The following is a 12,984-nucleotide window of genomic DNA, read 5'->3' as shown; positions in this document are numbered from 1 at the left end:
ATTAAAGTAGCCGTTGTGTGTGACATTTTCTGAAAGGGCTCATTTCAACATGAAAAATGGCCTTGGGATTATGATAAATGGGGGGTTCTGACATGCACATTCCCCTCCTATAATCGTCTGTGTTAGAGCTGAGATAGCAGATTGTCTGCCTCCTGTGATGGAGGCCCCTGTAAAACTCACCTTTTTCCCAACTGACCTTCAGAGGGGATGATTAATTGCCTGGAGGTAGCCTCTTGTCAGTTAGCCTGTGATCTTTGTTCTCTATGTTCAAACCATCTGCTGAGAACGGACAAGGCTGCTGCTCCGTCCCTTAGTCCTTTTCATACTTATTACTGCTGAGAAAGAACAGGGCCAGGGCTTCAAGGGTCTCATGCTAAAATTGGCACCCTCACTCCCAGCTTGCTAGCAGTGAAGGAGATTTATGGACTCATCCTTTCCAGCCTCTTAAAATTTTTGAGGATTGTTCCAGCTATGAGCAGAGCTCCAGGAATCAAACAAAAAAGAAAATTCTCTCTCGTGCCTTGGGATAGTAATAACTGAGCCATTACTTCTCAGGCTGAGAAGGGTTTGAGGATCCAGGGAATTATCAGAGCAGCTGTTGTGTTTCCTTTTAAGGTTTCTGGATCTTAAACAGGTCAGTGGAATTCTTATTAGCTTTTCCAGGGGTAAAAACTGAACCACAAACCTGTCATGTGTGCGGTAGCCATGTTCTGCTCTGCTGTATCAGAGCCAGAAGCTGGACAGTTTTCCTGTGCTGGTTAGCCAGACTGACACTTGTCACCAATCCCCAGGGAACTGCCACACACTGTTTCAGAAGACGGGAAGAATTTCTCTAGGCTGTCCTATCAGCTTTTATCTATAAATAGAAAATCGACTCCTCCAGTCAGTTTTTCTGGGAGGGTGTCTGGTGCATTTCATATTTTTCAATTGCTGGGTGAAATTCCCCTGTGGGCAGAGCAGCTGACAGTTGCCTACAAAACACATAACTCAGGAATCAAGGAGGGAGTACATTTGGTCTTTTGGTGTACGTTGCTATACCCCTAACTAAATGGTCTCCAATCTTGTTAGGAAAGTGCCTCTTTATGGCGGGGAAGTAAACCTCAAACATTTAAAAAAGAGTATTAATTGATTTTAAAAACCCAAAAAAACCAGAAGAACACCATTTTTAAAAAGGCATGATTTTGCATTAATCCTTATTCCAGAAAAACTGTCTATGGATATATTTCAGTGTGAAATTTCTTTAAGTCTCCATGAAACCTGTATTGATTTAAGCACATTCTTCAATTTAAGCAAGTATTTTGCTGAATAAGAATGTCAGCTTCTGCTGAATCTTTATGCAAATTTCTCTCTCAGAAAACTAGGGCTCAGCTTCCATTTCATTAGTAATAGTAATTTAGGTTATTCTAATGGAATAAATGAAGACACACTATATGTACAATAGAATATTATTCTTATTCTAATCTTATTTTATATTAGGCTGTTCTTACCAGAAAGATCACTTATTAGTGCAGACCTGCATAAAAGAATGGATTTCATCACTAGATTTTTCTCTGTTTTTCATGTAGGTGTTTTAGGTCTCACTGCCTTTTAGGGCCACTGACTTCTTGCATGAAGCATCTGTTTTGTTCACAGCAGGGCTCTTTAGTTGAAACCTTGAGATACTGTGTAAATATGTTTGTGTAGACAGCAGTCTGATAGCTTTTTTTCCTGAAATTCCCATTTGCTTTCCCTGTCTGCTTCCTCTTCCTTCTCACATGTAGTGGACTGCATGGATCCTACCTGCTCAGGACGAGGAGTGTGCGTCCGAGGAGAATGTCACTGTTCAGTTGGCTGGGGAGGACCAAATTGTGAGACCCCAAGAGCCACTTGTCTGGATCAGTGCTCTGGTCATGGGACCTTCCTCCCGGATACTGGACTCTGCAGCTGTGATCCCAACTGGACTGGCCACGACTGCTCAATCGGTAACGTCAGCGCTGACTTACTGTCGGTCTTTCATTAAACTTTGTGAAATACTCAGATGTAACTCTGCAAAAAAGGTGCTACAGATGTATTACAGTGAAGCACATGTAGGGCATGAGTGGAAGGAGAAATTCCATAGCTCAACTACTTAAATAATTCTGCTACAATTGCTGAGCATAGAGTAATATCATAAAAGCTCAATTAAAGCCACGTAAGCTTGCTATTGTTCATTATATGACTGTTAGTGTAATTGATGGTCTACATATAACTTCTTGTTCTGGTGATAGTTCTTGATGAACCCCAGGACCACTAAAGTGTCTGTTTTGATTTTTAGGAGATGACTAAATAATCTTTAGTGGCTGTAAACAAGAAGGACGATTTGGTAATCTGTCCCATCTCCTTTCCCTTCTGAATTCAAAGCTTGTGCTTTTCTAGGCTAGAGGAGGATGAGTGCCTCATGAGGTTCATATTAAAAGACTGCCTTCTGCCAACTAAAAAATAAGTTTACTGAGTGAAAGTATTTATTAGTACAAGCAGCTACCAAGAAGACAGATTTTTATGGGCAGTTTTGTGTAGAGGTTTGAAACAGCGACCTTCATTCCTCCTCTGAATGGGCATCTGCTCAAAATCTGCATCAGGTGTGGGAATTGAAGGCTAAAGAAAAATTGTTCAGGACCCTTTTCTTCCAAATGCAATTAGCTCTTAGAAAAGGCCACACTAAGAAATAGTGAAATACATTAAATAGTTAGAACCTACAGAACATCAGTTCTTTTGCTTTTGTCCTGTACTGTGTGCTCACAAAAAAGGAGACCTCAGCAATAACAGTTTCTATACCTTACACAACTGGAGTGGAACTAGGCCAGAAATCCAGGGCAGCTCAGTACAGGCAGTGAAATGAAAGGAATTTTCAGCAAAGCAACCCAAAAAAAGAGCTATTAGGAGAGTGGATATAGTAGAAAAATTATATAAACAACTTTTTCACTGAGGAATTCCTATCATGAGTAAAGAAAATCAGGTTAACTGTTTGCAAGTATTTTAAGAGATTCATTTCCAAGGATGAGGCACACTGAATAAACTGGTGCTAAGAATATAAGAAAACTCTTTTGACAGTCATCATTTAGGCTGGGTGTTAGAAGCTTGTCCTAAAGTAAAATTCACTGGACTGACTGAGGAATAATCAGAAGAGGAGGCCTACTCTACTTGCCTGGGGCTGAAGATAGGTACATCAAAACTTTTACAGATGTACATAGGGAAGCTATCATGCTTTGTAAGGAAGATACATTTGGTGCCAGGCTTTTCCTTTCCCCATATTAATATCTTCAATCCCATACTCTGTGAGTTTATTTTTAAAACCACCATAAGGAAAAAGGCAGTCATGTATTTGTAGTTTGTAGCATAGTTCATAATTGAGTCATTATTCTGTGTTTGTGCAGAGGTTTGGAGATTGCAGGGATGGATTTGGAAAAATGTTTATTTCAGGGATGGATTTGGAAAAATGTTTATTTCAATGTGCAAACAGAATTCACTTTCCCTTTGCTAACCTGCAGGGTCATGTACAGATGATTTATAAGTTTTCCTTATACTGCTTTTATAAATCCATCTAGTGCAAACTTTCTTTGGCAGCATGAAGTTATTTGAGACAAATTTGAGCATCATTCCAAGACCTTTTTCCTCACTGAGGTGCTTGTAACATTCAGGTTATTGTGCCTCACAGCTAAAATCACAGCTAAGATGATTTGTAAACTTCCATTTCTAGCCCAGACCTTTCCACTGAATTGATGACTTGATTTGAAAGACAGATTTACTCACAGGATATGTGATACTTTTCTTGCATCATTAAAATAGACTGAGCAGGCATGCAATTGCGTGTAATGACACACTGCCCAGCTCACTGGGGTGGAGGTTGTGTAGAAGGGTCTAAAAGGGACAGATTTTTATTGTCCTGTAAAACAGGACCAAACAGAACAGAAGAATTACTACGAGAAAGAGCTAAGTACTTGCAGAAATCACCCTCAGCTAAGCAAAGCAGTTAGGATGTGTTCAGTCCCAATGAAATGTATAGAACTGTGCCCATGTGGATTTGTGCCAAGGACAGCCCCTTTCATAAACCACATGGAGAGGCATACCCTGGAAACAGCATAATTATCTGAAAACCCAGAATATGAACAGGCACAGTGCATCTTCCAGCTCTTACCACCTTGAAGTTAAGAGTAGCTCCTGTCTACAGTGCTCTGTGCTGTATTCATTTAGGTTATCAGGCAGTGTGGAAGCAGTAGCTGAAGTCTGTGGATTGTCATATGCAGAAAGTGAAACTAGAGCCTCTTTGAACCTTAGACTGCGTCTTTCAGCTAAGTAGGTAGATTTTACCTGCCTTTAGTGGTAATCTTAGAGAACACAGATTACTGGATAAAACCCTCACTTTTCACAAAAGAATAATATTACAGAGATTTCTATTTCCTGTTTATATTATCTTTTTTCATTCCACTTAGCCTTCATAGACAAGCTGTTCCAGTTCAGCCTCTTGTGAGAGATTCCCATTCTGAACTGCATTGTAGGAAGAAGTAGTTATATGGTTTGGAGTTTTTTTGCTTTCTGTGTCTGCCCAGTGCCAAGACACGCTGAGACAGGGCTGCTGCTGTACTGCCTCAGAATTGTCATCAGGGAAAATGCTTCTCAAACATATTCCACACTTTCATGCAAGGGACAGTTTGTAGGATCACTTTTCCCTCAATATACACTGGTTTTTTTGGCTGATTCCTAAATACTAGAAAGGGTATCTTAGAGAAAGTACAGAAGTAATTCCAAGAGATAACTTGTACTGAGCAATAGAAGTGGTATTTTGATTTCTCCATGGGATAATTAAGTCACTTCCCTTTTGCATCTTAGTACTATTGCACAAGCAAATTCAAAAAAGTCTTTTATAACCCAGTTCAGCTAAAAAGTCCAAGTCAATGCTTGGTAAAAAAAGAGAATTAAGGAAACACTGATCCTTACTCCATTCCTCCAGTCTGCTGTCACAGATCCTCTGTATCCCAGGCTTTTGAGGAGCTGTCTCCCTTCATGTCTTATGAGCCCTATCTGGAAACTAATGAAGCCATTATGGGGCAAGTCTCTTAACCTTTTATTGTCTAAGTGTAGTGGGAAGAAGGAAATGGCCTGTGCTGCAGTGTGAAACATGTGATTACTGTTTGATATAGTCTCACTCCTGACCTATTTAAGCTGGGCCAACTATTTCTAGCTAATCAAGAGGCAGCACACTGCATACCATAAGACATGTTTGCTGACTGCAGTGAAATGAATAGGTGAGTCATGTCTTCTGCACTGGGGCAATGCACCATTTACCAGAGGGATCTCACTGATGCATCAGTATAATCCCAGACCCATCAAAACAGTATTAGGCTTGGATGCAAAATCATTATTAAAGGAATTAAATTATCTGGTGTTGTCCTTCACTCTCCTCAAATTTAAATCAGTGATTTTCACACTGTTCTGTCTTTGGTGGTTGACATCTTTACATGCACAGTATTCATTCAAATCATTACAAAGTTGAATATACAAAGCAGCAATAGAAATTATGTTCTCTGTGTCTTAAGTGTACTGACTTTTCCTGAGCAGTTGACAGTGGTTGTAGATTGACCTGCGTGCAGATAAGGATCCCTTCTCCATCACTCATTCATAATGACTCATGCAGTTTATGCACAGTTGACATCCAGGCAGTACTTCAGACCCTTAAAAATACACTGGAAAAAAGCAGTAATAGGAATAGTACTTTGTATGTGGTAGTCCTAAATTGCCAGTGGAGACATAAAATCGTGGGCTGCACATTTAACGATAAGACTTAGAAACTGGAAGCTGGGCCTCAGTAAAGAAGTAAGAAGTTATGATATCTTGCATCATATTTTGAAAAGACTTGAGAGTGCGTGCCTGGCCAGAGACTGAGGCTGAGCTTGCATGACCATATCTCATGAAATGTAATACTTTGGTCCTATTATAGCTCCTCTCATTGCTTCTGCTGCGTACATGGTTTTCTGAGGATATGCCATTTGACTTTGTGATTGCCCTTTTGTCCCCACTGTGGCAGGGATGAAATGCTGTTTCCCAGTGACTTACTGACACACTTTGTTTTGAAGGTCTATGATCACAAAAATATTTAGGCATTTAAAATTTGCCTTAAGGAAATACAAATTATCAATCTTTGCTACAGGGTTGTGGAGAGCTACGTATGGCAGGTATTCCTAGATAAACCTGTCCTCCAAGCTCAGTGGGGAAATAGTGTGAGTAGCCACAGGGTAGCAGAAGACCAGGTATTTACCCACCTTCCATGACTTTACTTACTTTCAGTAGGCTGAGAAGTTGGATTTAAAATAAAACTAGCATGGTGTGTGAATCCATGTCTCTGGTTGCAGGGAAGCCATATTCTTATAAATTATTGCAGAGTGAATTGGAGTCAGTGGAAAAGCTCCTATTTACTCTGCAGGAGTATGGATCAGTTGAAGGCTATTCACAAACAATTCTTAGATTTAAGACCCTGTATCAGTTAATGGTAATGACTGAATTTTTTGTATCAATTTCATAGTATAGATTAACAATGGTGAGAGTCTTTCAGGTAGCACACAAGAGTTCCCCACCACAAAGTTGGTACAGTTCATTGAAACAGGCATCTTTTCTCTATTCCAATTAATAGATAAAGAGACCATGAAGAATGAACTTTTAAAGAGTTAAGCTGAAGGAGATGCATCTTTACATTGCAATGTCTTTTTTTCACCAGGAATTGTGCAGGAGACTATTGCACACACGTATACACACACACACACACAGTCACAGAAGCAGTTCTTATACATTTTATCCCACAATGTCATATCCCATTGTTCAAACAGCACCATGGCTAACACAACATCTGTGATAAAACTTGATTTCCTTGGGCTTACCAGTGTCAGCTTTTGCAAACAAAATCCCATGTTAATTTCATGCCGTGCCCAGTGCCACCAAGATAAAAATCCATCCTTAGAAAACATTCCTTTAAGTCTTCCTTTAAACAGTCATTTTCTTCAGGGGTAAAAATGTCTCTGTAAAAGATGGATATAACATCAGCTCTGACATGGTAGAGGCTTGTACTATGCTACAGACCAAGACCACTTTAATGCTTAAGAAGTTGCTGATTTGTCTTTTTCTTAGCTTTAAAACACATGAGGAAGAAAAAGAGAACTAAACCTCAGGATGCAGCACCTGAAATTGATAAACATCTTCGTCACTTAAGAAAAAGTTGCTAGACACAGCTATGTACTCAAAGGCCACCTTGAATGCTCTTTCTTCAGCTTGTAACTTGTTCATCTCACTACCATGGCAGACCTATGAGAAACATTAGTCTGGGGCAGTCGAAACTTTGGTAGCACAGTGTCTTCAAAGCTGGTCTTCAGAAGATACCATCAAAATCTGTTCTGGCTCAATACCTAAATTGCAGACTCATCCATGAAAGCCTTACTTTGGTCCTTTAATGGTGGTTGAAAGCCAGGAGATGTTTTGTACCAGCAGGAATTTCATCCTCTGCCTTTCAGAAGCATAACATGCTGATTTCTGAGCTTGTGATCTTCTCTATTTTGTACTGAGAGAAGTAACTTTTCTCCCAAAGGGAAAAGTATATGCAGCCCAGTGCACCCACAAGGCTCTCGCAGGTTCTGCCTGGCAGATAGCTGCTTTGTGGATTGTGAAGAAATTAGTGAATCTAGACAATCAACAGTGTTAATAAGAACTGTCATTGTGAAAAACATGAATTTTTTCATGTAGTTGAGTGTGAGCACAGATTTTATCCTACCCATTGCCAAGATGAACTTAGCCTTTAAAGGCTTCTAAGCTTTTTATTGAAAATGCAATAAAAGACTAAAATCTGCCCAAACCTTTGAAATAAAAGCATTCAGGGAGGCTTTCATTTGAATATCCTTTTACTCTCTTTCCTTTTGTTGATTAAAAATGTGTGTAAGGAGACCCTGATGTGGTGGAAAAAAGATAATAGTTGAAATGGGCTGCAGTTATTTTTGTGGCGAGTCCAATTCTTCAAAAGTCCAAGTATCTTTGTGCTCAGCAGATGAAAGGGACATAACAAAATGAGGGAGAGAACTCCCACTAAGACAGAAAATATAACTTACCTTTCAAATATTAATTCCTACTTTAAGTCTGATAACTGAGAAATTGTTTTAGGACGTTTTCCTAGCCAACCAGAGATGCATCAAACTTCTGTCAGCTCTGGGATGTGTTTAGGATTTTATTTTTAACCCTTTTTCTGCAGCAGTCCATGCAGTCTTGGTCAGACACAATGACAAGGGAAGATTGAAGGAACTGAAAACTTGTGTTCTAGCTGTCATTTCTGACTTAGCCAAAACCAGTGGAAGCAATGATATCATCAGTCTGTCTCTGACCATTAGATCACAAAGCATTTGCTCTGATTAGGTCATGTCTCAAGCTGAGAATAGAGTGTGTCCAGTTGTGTAACAAGCAGTCCCTGGTTCTTATTGACCTTGGGCATTCTATGATGAGCAAAGCTTCTCTCTTGTATCAGCAGTAATCAGTGAAAATTTATGGACCCCTACAAAGGGCAGTGGGAAGACTATTCCGTCTCCTGTTTGTTTCCTACAGTGATTAGGGCTAATTCCCAGCATGCCAGTTTCAGTTCAACATTCTTCCCTGTCTCCAAATGTGACCTCAGCAGTCACACCATGAGCTCAAAAGTTCTTTTTGTTTGGATCAATTATGCTTTGTGTTGTGGACTTTTCTGACTGAAAACAGCAGTGTTGTACTGGTCTCAGTGGGGCTCATGTTAATGTGACTAGTTTGAAAAATTTCACACCACAAGATACTAAATTCCATGTTTAAAGCAGAGTATTATTAAAATACCATGTTTTGAGGATGACTGAGCAATTATAATGTCTGCTTGTATCACTGGGAACTTATCATTTGTAACACTAGGTCTCAGATTACCAAATTTTGGCTGCTTCTCCTTTGAAAGGAGGAGCCTCTTAATTTTTTAATCTAGACCTCTGCTGCTGACTATTCCTACTTTTAACCAGGATACTGCTGCAATATCAGCAGGGCGATACTTGTACAGAGTCAGTCTCTGCCATGATCTGCCTTGGTTATGCTGGATAAAGTCACTCATGGCTCAGCAAGGATAGCTGTAGGTCCCATGTCATGGCTTCTCCACTGGCATTCAGTCAATTCCATGCTCTTGTTGGTAGATACCTCCTGTGACTGTGACCTTACACTCCAACCCAGTTGGAGCTCATCACAATCAGAGTTCTTGCAAAAGTTTATTGGATGTTTTCAGCTTTGTCAGATAATATTTGAGACATCGAATTAGGTTGCCCAGAGAAGCTGTGGGTGTCTCATCCCTGAAGGTGTTCCAAGGCCAGGTTGGATGGAGCTTTGAACAGCCTGTTCTGTTGGAAGGTGTCCTTCCCTGTGGTGGGGCGGGGCGGGGAGAGTAGAACAAACTGGTGTTTAATGTCCCTTCCAACCCAAATGATTCTATGTATCATTCTCAATTGGAATGTCCAAGGTTAGATAATAAGGAAAAGAGTCTGTGAGTCAGTAAAACAGAGTAACATAAAAACTAAGCAAAGAAAAAGACAATATAAGACCAATGATTGTCATGTGGTGGATTGGTGTCTACTAAAGCCCAGAAATCCATGATTTAATAAGCTGTCTGAAGTGGATGCACTGGAATTACTATATTCTCTCTGCCCCCTTCCAGTTTACAAGGTGTTCATACTCTAAAAACTATCATCACAATTTACACTAATGGGCACTTACTAATGACGTTGGCAGACGAAAGTTAGAAAGCTCTTTGGAGAGAACTCTGATGATTTTCAGTAAAGGTGATCCTTCCAGATCAGTGTTGAGGCATATGGACAGCATAGCAAACAGAAACCTTCTGGAACAGCTACTGCTTAATCTCATTTGTATGGATAGACAAGCATCTAACTTCTGGATATGTCAGCTCTGCATGTTTCATACGTGTTCTGTGTCTCCTTTCAAAGAAGATGAATAACAATAAAACTTCTAAGTTCTTTGGCAAAATGTTGTCTGAATAAAAAGGAATCCATATTGGGACTGAGCTCTGAGTAAGGGAATCCCAAGCAAATCTAGCTTGTGATCACTTCAGCACACACTGTTGACTGATCTGTTGAAGTTATTTTAGAAAAAAACCAAAATGTACAGAATTGGAAAATAAATCAATTCTTTTTAAGCATGAACAAAACATTTTTCTACTGTCAAATTATCTCTTCCTTGTGGACAGAGAGGAAAATGAAATTAGCCCAGAGAAGAATCCTTCTTAGGAACTTCATTTAATATATTAGAAATTGTTTCTTTTCTGGGAAGCTTTAACACATCCCAGAAAGCATAGAGATTCAATTAAGCATCAAAGAGAAAAATACAATCCTGCACTTTGGGATATTTATTTTTATTCAACAAATCTCAGCTCCAAGACTGAAGCCTGACAATACCTGGCATTTAATGTCCTGCTATTCTACAATAAGAGACAGTTTGAAGTAGAGTTCATAATAATAAATAAATGGAAGGTTGACACGAGTATGAAAGCAAATCACAGCCGTAGAGGAGATGCTTCAGACAGAAAGTGATGGTCAGTCCTTACCATTTAAGGCAAGGATGAAAATAGAGTATAAATACTGTAGGAAGTAGAAACTGATAAAAAGCACCACAGCAGTTTAATGGAATTTCATTGCACAGAATTACAACTTTCTAGACAGGAACTGGAAGACCTTTATGCAAATATGAAGCAAGCTGAAATTGCAGTTCAAAGTGAGATACTTTTTTAAAAGACATCCCAGCTGTACCAGTATACGTTGTGCAGCTAATTGTGTCTGTTGTACTCCCGTTCCCACTGTTACTGTTTCTGGCAACAATTCCCAATAATCCCATTGTGCTCAATCCTGTATGGTTACAGGGTTAGAGGCTCAGTCTTGGAGAACACACATACATCAGTTTAAGTATATTACTATAACAAACCCCTTCATTACTCATTTTGGAAATGGAGGGTGGGTTCCAGAGGAGTTACGGACACATCTCCTGGATCTGCTCAGCACGTCCTCAGGTGAGGAGCTATTCTGTGGACTATTTATTCATCTCCAAATGAGGAATCTCAGAGGCACCCTGATTCCTGATTTAGATCTCCAGAGAGAAATGAGGCCTAGAAGGGAATTTGCAGAAGCCTTTCATTTAAACACAAAGCTGTTTATGGCAACAAAGAATTAAATACCAGGAGAAAACTGGGGGGGCGGGGAAAGCCAAAGTGGGGTTAAACTTTTGTGTCTAGTTGAGGGCCAGAGCCAGAGATGGGTCCTTTTTTTAATTAGGGATTTTCATCAGCCCTTCTCCTAGATACAGCTCAACCACTTGGAGTGAAAAATCTCTCTCCTCTTCTGTTCTGTGTTTTATACCTCCTTTGTGTGTACCCAATCTTTCCTGCAAGTGCAGAGTTGCAGTTATCCCTCCTGCACATGTATTGAAGACCTGTACTCAGTCCTCCTGCAGAGCTGGCAAGAATCAGCATTCAGGCCAATTCAGGTGTCCTGATTAGGGTCCCTCTGTAATGCAGGATATGCATTCCACAATGCAGGCATTCCAGGATGCTCCTCAGGGTTTTGTGTTCAGGAGGTGAAAATTCAGGTGTCCAAGTCACATTTCAAAGCCATTTCTGAAGGTCAGTGTTCTTCCTGATGAGGGGTGTTAGCAAAGCTGATGGATTCATTTTCAGTCTCTGGAGAGCATCATTTAATCATGATTTCCTCATCCATGGAAAGAAAATAAATAGCTGTTACCTTTTAGTTACATTCAGTTTACTGAGCTGTGTAAAACACATTGAGGCCCTTGAGTGGAGCAGAGAGTAATCAAAGTACCAAAAGTTTGATTGCCCTCCTAAAAGGACAGGTTTTATATTTATAAACATAAATAATAATTATTATTTCTACATTAGTAATATTTACATATTTGATGTATGCTTTAAAAATAGATAAACAGATTATTTGTTTAAAGGCATTAAATTATTCATACATTGCTTTCAGGACATGATCTCTGAAGGAAAAATACATTCCTCAATTAATGACATGGACAGAACTTACACAATCATTCCCTGTTCACTACTAAGCCAGGATAGTTTTCAGAGGATTTCATGGTACAGATCAGCTAGTGGCAGTGACATAAAATCCAGACCTCTTCTTTCAGGTTTTTTCTTGCTCTTTAGTTTGATCCTTTCCTTATACATTTGTAAAAAGAATGATTTTAAAAGCTAATGTGCTTTATGTCTTCTTCAGTAACAGCACAGGAGTTCATGTCACTACAGAGTTATCGAATCACAGGAATGAGAGTTTCATAACACTGCAAAATGTGTTTTGTTATGAAGAATGTCTTTAGCACTTCACTGCTGTCTAAATCATGCTGATCACACACCTTCTGGTTTTTTCATCTATATATTTCTTGCTTTTTCCAGATATTCCCCATAAATTGCCTTCTAAAGCAGGTTGTGAAAACAAGGCTTAGCTCCTCACCAAACTCAGCTTTTTAGCTCCGTGCAATGCCTCTCTCCTGTGCTTTTCTGGAAAAAAAAAAAATCTGTCTGAGGCTGGAAATTACCTCAAATGAGCCAGCTTGAAATGGAAAAATCCTAGTTATGGCAGATTTTTAATTATTAAATTTTCTATTAATATATTGAAGGTCAGTGGAACTGACCCAGTTTTCAGGAAGCTCTGAGCAATTTCACCTGATCTTATATTTTAGCACTAAATCCATATTTATTAAAGGATTTAGCAGACAGGTCAGAAGCAGCTAAATCTCTGATTCTGCATCACATGAATGCTAAAGAAAAATTTTCATCTGCATTGCTCTTCTCTAAGCTGGAAAGCTTTAAACTGTTGTCAAGGCAGTTTGAGGATATGTGGGGGGGGACAGGGGTAAACATGTAAAAATGGATTTGCTAGAAATGAAGCACAAATTAACATCATTATCCCTTTCCCA

At 39.4% G+C, this 12,984-nt stretch overlaps 1 protein-coding gene across 1 annotated transcript in view; it reads left to right on the top strand.

Annotated features, from left to right (window-relative positions):
• TENM4 (teneurin transmembrane protein 4) overlaps nucleotides 1–12,984 on the top strand; it is a 591,112-nt gene that overhangs the window by 451,659 nt on the left and 126,469 nt on the right. Inside the window, exon 14 of the mRNA XM_041414180.1 lies at nucleotides 1,761–1,961. Within this exon, the coding sequence (XP_041270114.1) occupies nucleotides 1,761–1,961 (201 nt within the window). The remainder of the gene's footprint in view (nucleotides 1–1,760; nucleotides 1,962–12,984) is intronic.

The sequence above is a fragment of the Onychostruthus taczanowskii genome, unplaced genomic scaffold (genome assembly GCF_017590055.1).
Source record: "Onychostruthus taczanowskii isolate IOZ18803 unplaced genomic scaffold, ASM1759005v1 scaffold44, whole genome shotgun sequence".
Classification (NCBI taxonomy): Eukaryota; Metazoa; Chordata; class Aves; order Passeriformes; family Passeridae; genus Onychostruthus; species Onychostruthus taczanowskii.
This window is presented reverse-complemented; position numbering and strand designations above follow the sequence as displayed.